The sequence below is a fragment of the Nannobrachium achirus genome (assembly GCF_963921795.1).
Source record: "Nannobrachium achirus genome assembly, chromosome: 7".
NCBI lineage: Eukaryota > Metazoa > Chordata > Actinopteri > Myctophiformes > Myctophidae > Nannobrachium > Nannobrachium achirus.
Window position 1 is genome coordinate 51296427 of NC_137816.1, and position 15211 is coordinate 51311637.

General features: G+C 43.1%; 1 protein-coding gene across 1 annotated transcript in view; it reads left to right on the forward strand.

Annotated features, from left to right (window-relative positions):
* The window catches only part of LOC308287880 (protein diaphanous homolog 3-like), a gene marked incomplete at its 5' end in the record, with an annotated part of 315168 nt that overhangs the window by 181685 nt on the left and 118272 nt on the right, over positions 1 to 15211 (forward strand). The window contains 2 exons of the mRNA XM_080729203.1: positions 5536 to 5665; positions 12526 to 12652. Coding sequence (XP_080585329.1) covers positions 5536 to 5665; positions 12526 to 12652 — 257 coding nt within the window. The remainder of the gene's footprint in view (positions 1 to 5535; positions 5666 to 12525; positions 12653 to 15211) is intronic.

Below are 15211 nucleotides of genomic sequence, written 5' to 3' on the forward strand. Positions count from 1 at the left end.
GGTACACAATAAAATCCTAATGGTCCTGTAACACTCAGGGGTTTACTGTGTGCCATTGACATAATGAATATGGTCTCTTTCCTAGGAGACACAGGCACACGTTACAAGCTGAGTTTAGTTACACTTAGTGGATAACCTTGGATAAATACTATATGTCTCGCCTCTTTAGAAATGTTGGCCCAAATGTGTCAGTGTCCATAGTATGGTTAAAATGGTAAATGGTGCATTGATATTGCGCCTTTATCCAAAGCGCTTCACACTGTGCTTTACAATTAACATCACCCAGTCACACTTGCACACATTCACACACTGACGGCAGATGGAGGTTCAGTGTCACTGCTCAAGGACACCTTAACAGTAACACAGCGGGAGCTAAGGATCAAACTGGGAACCTCCTGACCCACAGCCTCCCCCAGTTACATTTACAATTGTACACTCTCGTTACAGCTGTTGTGTTTATATTTATATTAATTTCATTCATACTTTTACTTTATAACGGCCTTCAGGGTCAATTTTCATAATCTCTGAGTTGAAGTCTTACAGCCATTTATTTTTAGCGACACCCCTTGTAGCTCCGCTGTCATTACAGAATGTCTCTACAGTATATGGAACAATCGCTGGAAAGGAATGGTACAAGGTCCTGGAGCCCGACAATATTTTGGAAAGCAGCAACAGTTACACGTCGTCAGAAACTGTATTTAATAACATTGAAGTACATTAATGCATATATTTCCGGTACACTCCCGTTGCCTACGTAATTCTGATGCGAGTGTCAGGTGCCGGTCCTCGCAAAAAAAAATATGTTTAATTTAATAGTGTTTAGACTAGAGAAGTTGAGTAGTTAAGTTATTGTGAAAAATGTGACCAGTGAAAAATTCAAACTTAACATTTATTATTTTCTTTTTCTTAAATTTTTTATCCCATGATTTTTCAACCCATTTTTCACCCAGTGCCAATTACCTAAGCTGTAATCCTGGACGCTGTTCTCCCTCTGTCAACCTGTGGAACTTTCAACAGAAATCCGTTCTGATGCGAGAAGATCTATAGTGTGGCGTATTTCTCTACACATTGTTGATGTTGCAAAATTATCAGGTTTTCGAGCACACAGAATGTAGGAAAAGCTTGTCATTAAGACATTTGACTGTATGTGTAATCTGACAGCAACACATGCTCTGCATGTACAGTATGGCCTCAAACACTTTCATCCATCAAATCTTTGAATGACTGGGAATCCAGATAGAGCACTGCTGGCAAGCTGAGCAGGATGTCTCCGTATTGTTTTGTTGTTTTCCTGGCATTCTTGCTTTACAAAGTATAAATTAGAAAGTGCCAGGAAGTGACAGCAGGGCGGGGAAGACATACGTCACATTTTGTGAGCTGGAATTAAGCCCACGATGAAGGACACATTGCGAGACAGCAGGTCGCAGCCATCAGGTCGTCTTGCATGTCTCCTGTCTTATCACACGCAGGATGAGCAGATTGCCTGGAAACAGGATCACGTCATCACTGCTCATCTCCGTACACTCTTAAGAAAGAAGACTTTCCCTCCCTGATCAACTGTACTAATGTACTGTAATATAGACATGTATGTGCATGTACTGTATGACCACACACAATTTGTATGTGGCATGTGCATGTTTTTTTTTTGTTTTTTTGTTTTTTTCCAGTGTGGTTTCTCAGATATATGCCTTGTGGTGTGTGCGTGGTAGCATGCACGTGCACACATAGACATCAAAGGGGGCTTGAGCCCATGCCCTTTTATCCGTCAGTAAATGTGCCTTCTCTCCAGACCATGAATGCAGTTTTTACTGTGGTGAAAGAAACACAAATGTCCCCTTTCCATGCCATACCTGAAGGCAGCATAATAGCACTCAAGAGAATTAACTTGTCCAAACTCTCCTGAACTTGAATGCAGCATCCTATGTTGAAAGAATTGTCCTCTTTGTGTAGAAAGCAAGCATCGAAAATAGTGTTTCGATATTTTCACCAAAAAGCCCTTTTAGAAATGTCATCCCCTGCCTCTCTAACATTCTCTGCGCGTCCCTGCGTGGTAGTGTGTGCACATGGGCAGGGGCCGTTTGACCGTGCACACGTGCACCCGTGTTTTCTATTACTGCGGTTGTCTCGCTTTTATGTCACCTTGGATGGTGGCAGCGTGGCTCCTATCGCTGTGCCGATCTAAAGTGGCTGCTGTGATGAGACGTTTTTGTTTGAAACTGTTTTATTTGATTGAACACTATCAACCTCACAGACTGGGCCCACTGCTATCTGCTGTCATCTATCAAAGCAGCCAAACCCAGGAAACACTTTATTCTGCTTCACCTGCCCACCCCAGATAACTGAGGCTAAGCCAGGGGGCCCCTTTTTGAGCGCTGCCTGATGCGCATTGCAGGACTACAGCAACAATGAACAACATGCTTAGGGGAGTGGGAGGCGTAGAAAGTAACCATGCAAGCTGTATACTGCAAGAAGACAAAAAAAGTGACAAAGATTAGTTGTTCTGTATTATATCGGCTGAGGGACTGAACAGCGCATAATCCCAGAGTAGGAGACCTCCACTGGTTACACTAGAGCTGTAGGCAACCTCACTGCAGTTTCCACAGCAACAACCAAGCACAGCCATTCATCACTACCGTCACTCTGCTCTGTTAGAACTGGGTGCTCATGTTCTTATCCCTGCACACTGTACACACATACACAGTACACATACATACTGTAGTGCAGGGGTCTTCAACGTTTTCAGGCCAAGGACCCCTTAGTTGAGAGAGAGATGAAGCAGGGACCCCCACAACCTTTTCATAGATTCCGTATAGTTTCATTGTTTGACAGCACAATCATCAGTGTATTTTAGATTCATGTCAATTTGTGTTTTCAGATATTTAACCACTTGAGCCGTCATTACCTAATAAACTTGACCTTTCACTCTGTACTTAGTCTTCTCTTTGTCCCCTCTACTCCAAACCTTTTTGCCAAAAAATAGCCGATCTACGCACTCACAACGCCTCGCAGTGTGAGGCGTTGTGAGTTTTTAGATCTGATATTTTTGGCTACAGTTCTCAGAATATGGACACTAGGGTTCAAGTTGTTAATACAAAAAGGACTGGAAGATTTGGAGGACCCCCTGTAGTAACTCTGAGGTCCCCCTAGGGGTCCCGGACCCCCTGTTGAAGACCCCTGCTGTAGTGCATGCATTCAGTACACTGTGCTGCCATCATTGTAATCGTATAATCTCAATATTCTCTTGGTTTGTTTTTTAGAGCCATTCTTCAAATTACTTTTACTTTGTTTGCTCTTGTACTGCTTTGGCAAATAAAGACTCCTGGTTGTTGTAACCATTTGTTCTGAAGGCAGGGTATAAAGATAACAACCTCACCTCCATGTCTGTCTTCCAAATGTGACTGCTTAATTCCATGGCACACTCCACGGCCCTCGGAAACTGCTGCCAGTCCAATTGGAGAACGGCAAAAATGTATTCATTGACAATTATGAGTCCCATCCCTCCAAATTCAAAAAGAATGGGGGGCCCTCTGCGAGCGAGCACTTGATGCTTTTGAAACGAGAGGAAAACGGATATGAAAATAGAGACGAGAATGCATTTGATTAGAGCAGATAATACAAACATGATTAAGCCCAGCGGGGCTGCGAATACTGCTGTCTTCCAATAGATCACCTAGCGAGATACACAGCAACTCTCCACAGGAGGGACATGTGGAGAGGCTATTGAGAGATGGAGTGAAATTATGCTGTGAAAAGGGTTGTGATGGAAATCGCCTAAATTGAAAAATTGTGTGTGTGGGCGTGTGCGCGCGCGTGTGTGTGTGTGTGTGTGTGTGTGTGTGTGTGTGTGAGTGAGAGGGACAGAACCATATTGTTAACATTAAAGTGGATATGCTGTGTGTTATTTTGTCACTATGAGATGTGTAACTAATTATCAACATTAACCACTTATTTGTTATGCAAGTTTATCTCGTTGCTGTCTGGTGAAATGGGCATAGCATATAGCATAACAGCAGATCTCCATACAGTACAGTATGTGCCAGTACATGTACATGTTACAGTTACTTTGGGTAACTCAGTTAGATTGGGGTAGGAGCCCTCGTTTTGTAGTTCACCTGATTAATTCACTTTGATAGCACACTAGGCTAACGCGGACCAGTTCGTGTAGGCAGATGGGCGTCTCACCGCAAGTCTCCGACCAATAGCATGTGTTCTCCTCCCCCCTCCCCCCTCTGCTGCTCTGCTCAGCGCAGAGAACGCAGCTGCGTCATGACGTCAACACATTCGGTGTGACGTTCTCTGCACTTTGATTGGTTAGGGAAATTCTACACTTCCTCCAACAGTGATCATAACGCGATCGCCCAGGCTTCATTTTCTTCCGATTGCCAAATGAAGCCTGGGTTTTCCGAGGCTACTTTGATAGTGACTAATCAACACATCACCTGTGTAATTCTGTGTATTCATTCTGTGTAGTTCTGAGTAATCAACACTAGATGGTGACGACAACAACCATTCACTGTGTGTGGTGTGTAGTCGGTGACGTCACTCGTCTGCAACCTCTCCCTGTTGTTTACTAGTAGTTTAGCTTAGCTGTAGCCATTAGCTTACTATGCCTAAACCTAACCCTAACCTCAGTAAAACTATGCCTACACCTAACCCTAACCTCCGTGGGGTGAGGCGCTATCGGCGCTATCGTGAGGCTGCCGACGCTCCGCGGATCAAAGCCACCGCTTGCTCCACCTCGTGCCGCACAACTAGCGCTCTTGGTCTCAATCTAACTGAATCTCAAACTAACTGTGACATATGTATGGGTGTAACGGTCTATCCGACCAACGTGACACTGTGCAGTGTGCACTCAACTCCCTCGGCACGTCGGCGACGTGCATGCCAAGTTCTAAGTTGGTCAGTCGGTTCTCCATACATCTGAATATCAGTCGGATATTTGTACAGAGATTCTGAGTATTTGTTGAAGATAGAATGAGGCAACGGCCCAACAGGGCTCTAAACAGGCTGGAAAACTGATTTCACAGGCTGGCCACGTGAAGTCCAAGATCAACACTGTTCCCATGTGGATCCCAAGATCCACATGATTAGATTGTTTTGGCTACTTTCAGTTGGACCAGAGATTGTGGGCATGCATTTGTACAGAAATTGGAAGCCAGTCAATATAAACAATCTACAAGGAAGCAATAACATCCAGACTTATCACCACTCAACAGACAATTTGTACTCCTTGCTAATGTGCCAAGCAATAAAACAAAGCTCATTACTGGTCTTTTTTTTTTTTTTTTTTTTTTTTTTTAATTCTAACATTACTTGAAGTGAAGTTAAAAACTAAACAAAAAAAAAAACAAAAACAAAAAACTATTTCCCCCAACTTAAAAGAAATGTAATAGAAAATAATAACGATCTATTAATCTAGCTTTAAACGAATTCCATCTCTCTGTTGTCTGATGTCTGAATGTTGCATGAAAGTCTACAGTACAACACTGCCATGTGTGCATGTGTTTGTGTGACCCGTTTGTGTTTCTTCTGCAGTTAAAGGACACCAAGTCATCAGACCAGACCACCACACTGCTCCACTTCCTAGCGCAGGTGTGTGAGGAGGAGTTTCCGGATGTCATAAAGTTTGTTGATGACCTGGAACATGTGGATCGCGCAAGCAGAGGTAATACACAGACGGCGGATTGTAGAATCGCACACACACACACACACACACACACACACACACACACACACACACACACACACACACACACATCCCTAATTAGGGTTTGGTGCACAGCCATGTTGTTCTATTTTGCAAAACAATTGCAATATATTATCATCAACAGATGAAATGGAAAAGGTCCTGTGTATCCAAGTATAGTAGTACTACAGTGCATGCATTATCTAACCCTTCTCTTGATATTTGAGCAAACATGTGTGGCCACTTGATAAATGTAACCACCCATCTACCGCTGTGTGGGTTTATCATTGTGTCATTACCGCAGCTATTTTGGGTTCCAGTTGGTGTCCAGTTCTTCAGCTTAACCAAGATGATGATTTCTCCTCATTTGTTTCCTACCTATTCAAATGAAAACGTCTTCCTTAACCAGTCTATGTGGGAAAACACAAGAGAGAGAAGAGAGAGAGAGAGTGAGATATGCATACATACAACAACTGCTATCAGGCCATTATGACATTAATAAATTAGTATTTATGAATATAAACAACATAGGTAGGTACCATACAGTATATTATTTATCGTGAAACGGGGATCTAGACAGTAGACACGCATGGTGTTGTGACAAACATTGATATGTGTATATGCACTGGCATGCACACATACAGTATAAATGCCTCGTACTCTTCCTACAGTACAGTATAGGCAGAGATGTAGCATTCGTGCCTGAGTTGCTGGTGCATGTTTGCATGTTACCGTCAGCTGTACTTCCCACTATGTGCGCTTTCAGTCTGCTTTCTGGGGATTTCTCCTGGAGGGATGTTTGTTAAGAGTGGTGTGCGTGCATGTACACAATATGTGGGTAGACCTCCATTCAGAAACACCCCCACTTAACATCCCCGTTCAGAAATACCCCCACTGAGGTTAGGGTTTAGGTTAGGTTTAGGTGACACCTCCATTTAGAATAATGGAAGTCAATCTTCTGAATGGCAATGTTTCTGAATGGAGATGTGTAACCACACAATATACAGTGTGTGTGTGTGTCTGTATACATGATTGATGGATTGAACTTTAAAGACACTGTCGGGCAGAAACCTTGCATCTCCGAGTTTCAAATTTGTATGTTTTTTGTTTTCGTAATGTAAAGCCCTGCTTCATCATACAAGACTGCCGCACAAAACGAGTGAAAATAGCAGATCTCGCGGTGCAAGGCCTTGTCAGCTATTTTCACTATTATATTTTATAAATCATTTTAAAAATTATAATTACAATACAAACGGTTTTGGACATACAAGGTTTCCACCCGACAACAAGGATATACTTCTTTAGCATGAGCATGAGTTTTCTCGAGCATGAGTTTTCCTCATACATTTGCTTTTGGCACGCGCGCGCACACACACACACACACACACACACACACACACACACACACACACACACACACACACACACACACACACACACACAGACACAGACAGACAGAGAGAGAGTTCAGGGCAGAACAGTCATGTCTCTGTACAGTACATATTGCTGTGGGCTACATACAGTATGAAAGGTTGGTCAGAAGTGTCTCCAGACGCTGGCACGCCCATGCCCTGTCGCAACATGTCTCTGTCCGCTCCGCTGGAGCTGTTGTCACTCGCTGCTCCCCTCCCAGGAGGGAGACGACAACGTCCAGTCAGGAGAAAACTTTGACGTGGGAGAGAGAGAGAGATGGTCCACTGTCTTTTCTGGACTCTCACTGAGAAGGAACACGGGGGCTTTGATTATCTGCAGATAGTGACGCTCCTGTTGTGCATTTTATTTCCTCCAGTTGTACTACCTATTAGTACTACATATCGAGGGTGCTGACCGTGGATCTCTCATGAACAGCCCACCTCCCTTTCCATTAAGCCCTTCAAAGTGAGGACATACGTATGCATGTACAGTATATGGACGTCCCTGTCTCTTACTCTACAGACCAAATGTGGATTCATATCTGTCTCCTATTTCCATATCCATGCATTCAAACACACTCACACATGCAATGTATGTGTGTTATTTTTTTTTAAAGCGAACCACACTGTTGAGTGGCTTTTCATCAAATCTGACAGCTATCTGGGAGCCTCACATGGGCCATGGCTAAGTATAGATCTGTGAAACATTACTCCAGCAGGAAAACAAGGTTGGATACAGGTATTGCGATAACGATTTGCACAAGAGCCTTCCCCCCCCCCCCCCCCCCCCCCCCATCACCGATCACCGACCCCGCTCATAGAAACAAGGATAGCAGCATGCTTCATAATTTCACCTTGGAGGAGCTGCTGCTGCACTGCGTTTGCCTCCTTATTTCCAGGTACAACAATCATTATTCCTCCTGCCGCACAGACACACACAGCAGGTGTCTTGGGTAATTACACATGTTATCTTACATGATGCTGGATGCAGAGTGTGGTCTCGAATCAGACAAACAGAGACAGATTAAAGCCCTTTGCACACAGGCGCGTTTATCCGTGCGGATAAAACGGACAATTTCACTTTTTAAAAAGAAAACAATGATTCTCTACGACCTCATGCACACCGGATCCGAATTGGCCGTGCGACGAGTGGCTGCGGCCGTGCGTCTTTTTCTCGATCGAACCCAGTTCGATTTGTGCGTCTTGTCGCATGCGGTAAAAAACTCATCACTCCTTTTATGACTCCTTTTTGGATCCGCAGCGCCGATTCCGCACAGCCTTGCACACCAAATCCAATGCATTTTATTCATGCCGCAAACGAAAAAAACGCAACTGTCCTGTGTGCAAAGGGCTTAATTTGAAGAACAACAGGATGTCACTTTTAAAACACCTGCTGTCAGTGAACCCCAATCAGGATTGGATTGAGACAGCAGAACCTTGCCTGTTGAGAGGCAGTTTGTGGAATGCTAATATGATTTGATACTGTCATTGATTTAAAATGTGCAGTGCATTCTAAGGTGGAGGTGGGCTGAATGCTTGCAGCTTTGAATCAACTATCAATTATTATTGACATCATTATTCATTGGGTAACATGTCCTTGGTTCGAACTCCCTTTGGTCCGACCACCTAAATCTAACCTTATCCCTAACCCTAACCTCAGTAAAACTAACACTGTTGAGTAGCTAACCTGCCGACGCTGGTGAGTAGCTAAACTGACGACGGTGTTCGGACCAGTTTGATAAGTCTGGAAGGATGTTATTGCTTCCTTGTAGATTGTTTGTATTGTCTGGCTTCCAATTTCTATACAAATGCATGCCTACAATCTTCACCTTTCACGCAAAGGCTCATGATGGGACATAGGAAACTTGTGGATACTCATCACGGAGTGTACAGCAATAGGGTGTTTCCACCGGGCAGGGTTGCCCACCTCTGCCACCACCTGTGTAGTCACAATGGCCTCTCGCTTATCAGGCTCAGAAGTGAATGCATAATTGCATATTCTAGTCCGTCTCATTTACAGCACTGCAGGTTCGCAGAATAATAAACGGATGTCAATGGGGCGTTTGACCTCTACAAATATTCCCATTATTATTCCTCTGAAGCATCCTATAGCTATCTCTATCTCTCCTGGTCTGTGGTGGCATTCAAGCCCCTCATAAAAGAATCACTAACCCAGGAATGCACAGAGAGTGAGAGAGACAATGCAAGAGTGGGTAGAGAGGCTGAGAATGAGAGCCCCCCCGCCCCTTTCTTTTTTTGTAACTTCTGCCCATTTCTCCTTTCACATTGATTAGTCTTTTTGCAGTTCTTACTGAATACTGAATGGCACACATTCAGATGGTGCATCTGTCCGTGCAATCTGTTCCCCGCGTTTACTTTATTTAGCATGAATGCACACAAACAAAAGTTCCTCTACTCAAACTCTGCCTCGTCCAATCCTGGATCGATCAGGGATTCTGTTCACCTCAGACTGTCCTTGTTGATATTCTCCCCAGCATCCCTGGTAGCCCCTGCCCATACAGAGCGTTAGAGTGACTGGAGGACAGTATAGCAAAGAGGAGCAGGTTTGATTGTCTCTCTCTCTCCATGTCCATCCATCACTGGCTGGGCCATAATCTTTCCTATCAACAGACTGTCTTCCTGGCGCTCTCTCACTGCTGTGCCCGGCCCACTCTCCACTCAAGGAATATTGGAATCCTGGTTCCTCACTGGGCCAAGGCTCTTCATGCAGAGAGAGAGACATTGGATTGAGAAAGATGAATTACAATGGAAATGATGAAGCGGGTGACATGTTAGAGGTTTTGTGTTTACCACAAGTTCTCTATGTCAACTTTATTTATTGAGGCGATGGGCCAAACAAATTATGCATTTGTTTGTGTGGGTTTGTGTGTGTGTGTGTGTGTGTGTGTGTGTGTGTGTGTGTGTGTGTGTGTGTGTGTGTGTGTGTGTGTGTGTGTGTGTGTGTGTGTGTGTGGGTGTGTGGGTGGGTGGTCAGGGGCGGGGGGCTGAATAATTGATTGTTCAGTAGAGAGCTTCATAATTGAATTTCTGATTGCAATTGATTTTATTTTTCTCCCTACATTTTTTTTTGCTGGACTGCTAAAGGGACATGCTACCTTTTACATTAATGATTTTCTTACCTTCAAATTTACCGTTCCTTACAATCAACCATGTGCTGTTACTTAGTTTTTTTTCTCTCCCGCTGTATCTGAATTAATCCACACAGATTAATACCTGCCGAGAAACCCCACTATTTAGCACACTCTATCATACCCTAAATAACCACACAAAACCGTGCAAAGGTGATCAGAAGCTTTGAACTTTCAATGTAGTTAAAAAACAAAATAAAATAAACATAGAACATTTTCCCATAAATGTATTTATTTATGTTCATGCTTACATTGTACATTCGTAACCAAATTTACCTGAATGACCGGATAAACGGTGGCTCCCGCTGCCCTCAAGATACATTTTGACATTTAGGTTATTTAGTTTCTAATTTGTATTACAGTAATATCTAATGTCTAGTAATTTGTGTGTGAAAATACACAGTAATCTAGTTTTCATGAGGCTTGCCAATCTTTTGTTAATTTCCAACCTCACTGAGTGTATTTCTGAGTGTAAAAAATTAAAAGGATTTTGTATGTGATATGTGGCTGAAGTTGTGAATATATGCCAGACAGTATATGTCCTTAGCTATTCTTTTTTTTGTATTTAACCAAGTTAATTGAGAGTCCTCATTTACAATGAGAGCTGGCTCTCAATCGGCCTTCCTGACTAAATAAAGGTGAACGAATGACCTCGTCCACAGAAACAAAAGAACATGAACTTTCTTGCATGAATGCGTACGTACATACTGTATAGGCAGAGCATTTCACTCTCATGCTTTCTCCCAGAATTCTGTGTTAGATTTCATCTGAAGCTTTTCCAGACTACCAGAGCCTTGCCCTTTCCTATAGAAACAGCCAATCAATGTTAAGCCTTGCTCGATGAATACTGTTCTGATTGACACGTTGTACGGCACAATGCCTTCACTGTACTGTAGAGCCATCAATGCCGCCAACTGTTACGGCCAATGCCTCTATGGGAGCAAGGTTGCAATGAAAAAACATGAGAACCCAGAAAAGTTGTAACTGTTGTTAACGGTTTGAGATCGATCATCTCTAGCCTGCCACAGACAATGTACTTTAAGCGCACAGTGTTCCGAACTCATCCTTTATTCATTCACACCACATGAACATCTACCCTTGCTACTGAGGCAGAGGAAACAAAATAAGTTTGCTCACTGCTAATTGAATGAGCATATAAGCATTGCACATGTGCAGAGTACACATTTAGCCAGGAAGTGAGTAGGCTGCCATACTCCCCCAAAAAAGTGGAGATGGCGGGGGAAATAAATGTATTTTTTCTATATGCATGTCTCTAAATGTGGTCTGTGGTAGTATTTCATCGAGAAGCTTAGCCACTTTGAAGATGTTTTTTTTTTTCCTTCGCCTAATGCCTCCCATTAGGATCGAGGGTGATTTTTAAACTACTTAGAAACTAAGCAGCTTATGACTTTTTGTCACTTTCACACTTTCTAATCAGGGTAATTTAAACCATAATGCTACATTCAGTGGTTCTAGCATGAAGTGTCAGCCATGACCAAACGAACACAAAGTTAAGTTGAGTGTGGCTCTACTCTCACACCCATATGGCGTACACACCTGTTGATGAAATCTCAGAAAAAGGATCAGGGCTGTTTAAAAGGCAGTTCGCCACTGCAGGCCACCTGCTGCGTGACTTGATACTTGGCTTTTCAGACGTCTTGTTATTTTCCAATTTCTGGAGTAACGCCATCGAAAGCACAACATAAACCATGGAACCGTAGGCGAGGATGGCGACTGCTCACTTTATGTCAGAAAGTGTGTTGTGGTGCCATAATTGTTATTTTTGTCACACGTGCACGCACACACACACACACACACACACACACACACACACACACACACACACACACGTGTGTATGCGCGTGCATTCACACTTACACACACGCAGGCACGTGTGCTTACATGAAAGACTCACACAGTGTAATAAAAGCGGATGCACCGTGGATGCATAACCACTTGATGTTTATTTTCAGTTCCAGTCATTGTTTATTTCGGTGGTGTTCCCGGCATGCTGGGAGGAACCTATACTGTTTTAATAAGCGTGCATTGCAATTGAACTGCCTTCGTTCTCTCCCTTCTTCTTCTTCTGTTGTTTTCCGGGATGTCTTTCTCCCTCAGTGCCTGCAAAATTACAACGTATTTGATTATTTTTTTTACCTATAATTGATTTGTCTTGTGATGTTATTTTTTGCGTTTTGTGTGTGTTTGACTGTGTGCCCGTGTGTTTCTGGCAACGTGTTTGTTTGTTTGATTGTGTGTGTTTGTGCCTCTCTGCCAGTCTCTGCAGAGAACCTGGAGAAGAGCCTGAAGCAGATGGAGAGGCAGCTGCTGCAGCTGGAGAGAGACCTGGAGATATTCTCCTCCCCTGATGACCCCAGTGACATGTTCCACGCCAAGATGGCTATATCCTTTACACACACACACACACACACACACACACACACACACATTCAGTGTTGCTATTAGGGATGGGACGATACGTGATATTATCGTTTATCGTGATAAAAAACACGATAAGGCCTAACAAAAAAAAAATGTTGGTTTCCGGTCATTTTAGGGCTGAGTAGGTAGGGAATTTATTTTATTTTATTTTTTATTTTTTTGTGGGCATGATGGGTAGCAAGGAATTTTATTTTATTTTCTCATGGGAAGGATGGGTAAGTAGTTTTCTTTTTTTTTTTTTTTCCTATGGCAATGATCGATATGCTTCTTTTTTAATATATTCTGTTTTCCTGAGTTACCAATTTCTAAATCATTAAATGGTTCATGTACACTGCACTTATACAAAATAGTGTCTGAAAACAACAAACAATAAACAATTGAAAACTTTGAATAGAATGTCCACACACTGGTTGAATACTTTTGAGTTTTAATTCAACTCTAAGTAAAGTACCAAAGTAAAGTGCTGTATCACTCACATACCAATAATATTAATACTTGTCTCTCTCGTAGTAAGTTTAGTACGTCGTTAAACAACTCCTCCTTTTTGTTCTGAGCTTGTTTGGCGGTGGGCAAGTGCACGTTACGTTGGGCTGCAAACAATCGGTCAAATGCTGACTGAGGGGCAGATGCATGAGACGACGAAGGCTCCGATTCCGAGGCTTCCTCCTCGCATCTCAGGGCTAAATATTTAAAGTCGAACATGGCCAAAACAGACCCAGCCTGAGAGGCTAGAGGCTCGGTGGGCGTAGAGAGTATGTCGACTGAGATGTGGGTCCATGTATCCGCTCGGTCGTATCTCCCTGCTGCAGATGAAAACTGACATCGGCACTGTTTCACCTCCTTAATTATGTCTGCAAACGTTTTAGTAGTCAATCGAATTATTTTAGGAGGTGGTTTGCACGGGCAGACGACAGACACTGTACACAGGTCCATGGCTGGAGGAGGACATGCATATGCTGCTGTTGTTGTTGTGCGCCGCCGTCTCCTCGCGATGACGCAATGACGCATGAATAGTAAAACAAAACATTTGCGCACATGATATTTTAGACGAAAGAAAACTTTGATTAAACTTCGCGAATGTGGTCGCACCAAATATATTTTTTGTAAGACGTTTTTGATCGACTCGGTCGGATTTTGACTTAATTTTATTTATTTTTTTATTTTCACTCCAAATGCCAATAAAATCATCTGGGTCGCACGTATTTAATAGGGTCGGTCGCCAACCGGAAACCAACATATTATTTTGTTAGGCCCAATTGTATCGTGGAGATTTAATTTATCGTGATATCGTGTTCCGTCATGCACTGGGATCAATTCACCTTTTATTTGCAAAGCTGCATATCCTGTACCACGTAAACTCTCTATAATTGGTAAAAGGAACTTGTAATATGCGTACTTGATACTGTCTTTTTTTCACTCTCTATCAAATGTCTTTGCCAAAAAATAGCCGATCTACAAACTCGTGTTGGGAGCTTGTAGATCTGCTATTTTTTGGGCAAATATTCTACCCCAGGATAAAGGATTTTGACTATCGCGATAATATTGTAAATCGCGATTTCTTTTGTCACGATAATCGTGATATGAAATTTTCATATCGTCCCATCCCTAGTTGCTATCAGGACAGTCGTCATTGGAGGAGGATCTGGCATTGTGGCGTTAGCATTAAGGGGGGTTTATGTAGCCTAACGAGCTATCCATTCTCGCACCCAAACAAGTTTTACACAAGCACACGTGCGCGCGCGCACACACACACACACACACGCACGCACACTTCCCCATATGAGTGCTCTCCATTTATTGGTCTTGTGTACAGTTGGAAAACAACAATTATGGTGATGGTAATTATAACTACCACAACACATTCACATTGTCTCGTTGCTGTGCCTGTAGCCCTTCTGGCTATTTCGATCCATAGGAAGCTGTCCAGATCCACATTTGGCAGCGGTGTTAATTATTCAGCATCCTCTGAGGTAGTTGAGAGGATCAGGTTGACAGGTATCTCAGACCCTGTGTGTGTGTGTGTGTGTGTGTGTGTGTGTGTGTGTGTGTGTGTGTGTGTGTGTGTGTGTGTGTGTGTGTGTGTGTGTGTGTGTGTGTGTGTGTGTGTGTGTGTGTGTGTGTGTGTGTGTGTGTGTGTGTGTGTGTGTGTTCCATAATACAATGGCCCTAGTGTTATGTGTTTAGTACTGTATGTGAGTTGTAGGGTGGCCATTCGTCCGGGTTTAAGCAGTCATGTTTTTTAACCAGCCCGTCCTCCTTCCAGCTCAACCTCTGGCCGGACACATAATTGTCAGGTTTTTTTTGTGAGAGTGATTACAGTGTATGTTTCATTTGCATGTCTTGGTAAAACTCCCGTTTGATTGTTATATAATGCAGCTCTGCCTAGCCACTGCCAAGCAGCCTACTGGTTTTGCATATCACGTCATTCTCACCTTTCATTGGTATAAGAACAGCTGGCAGCCAGCCTATTGGCTCCACATGGCTGCGTGAACACTGTTTTTGTTTTGTCATTGGCTCGCTCA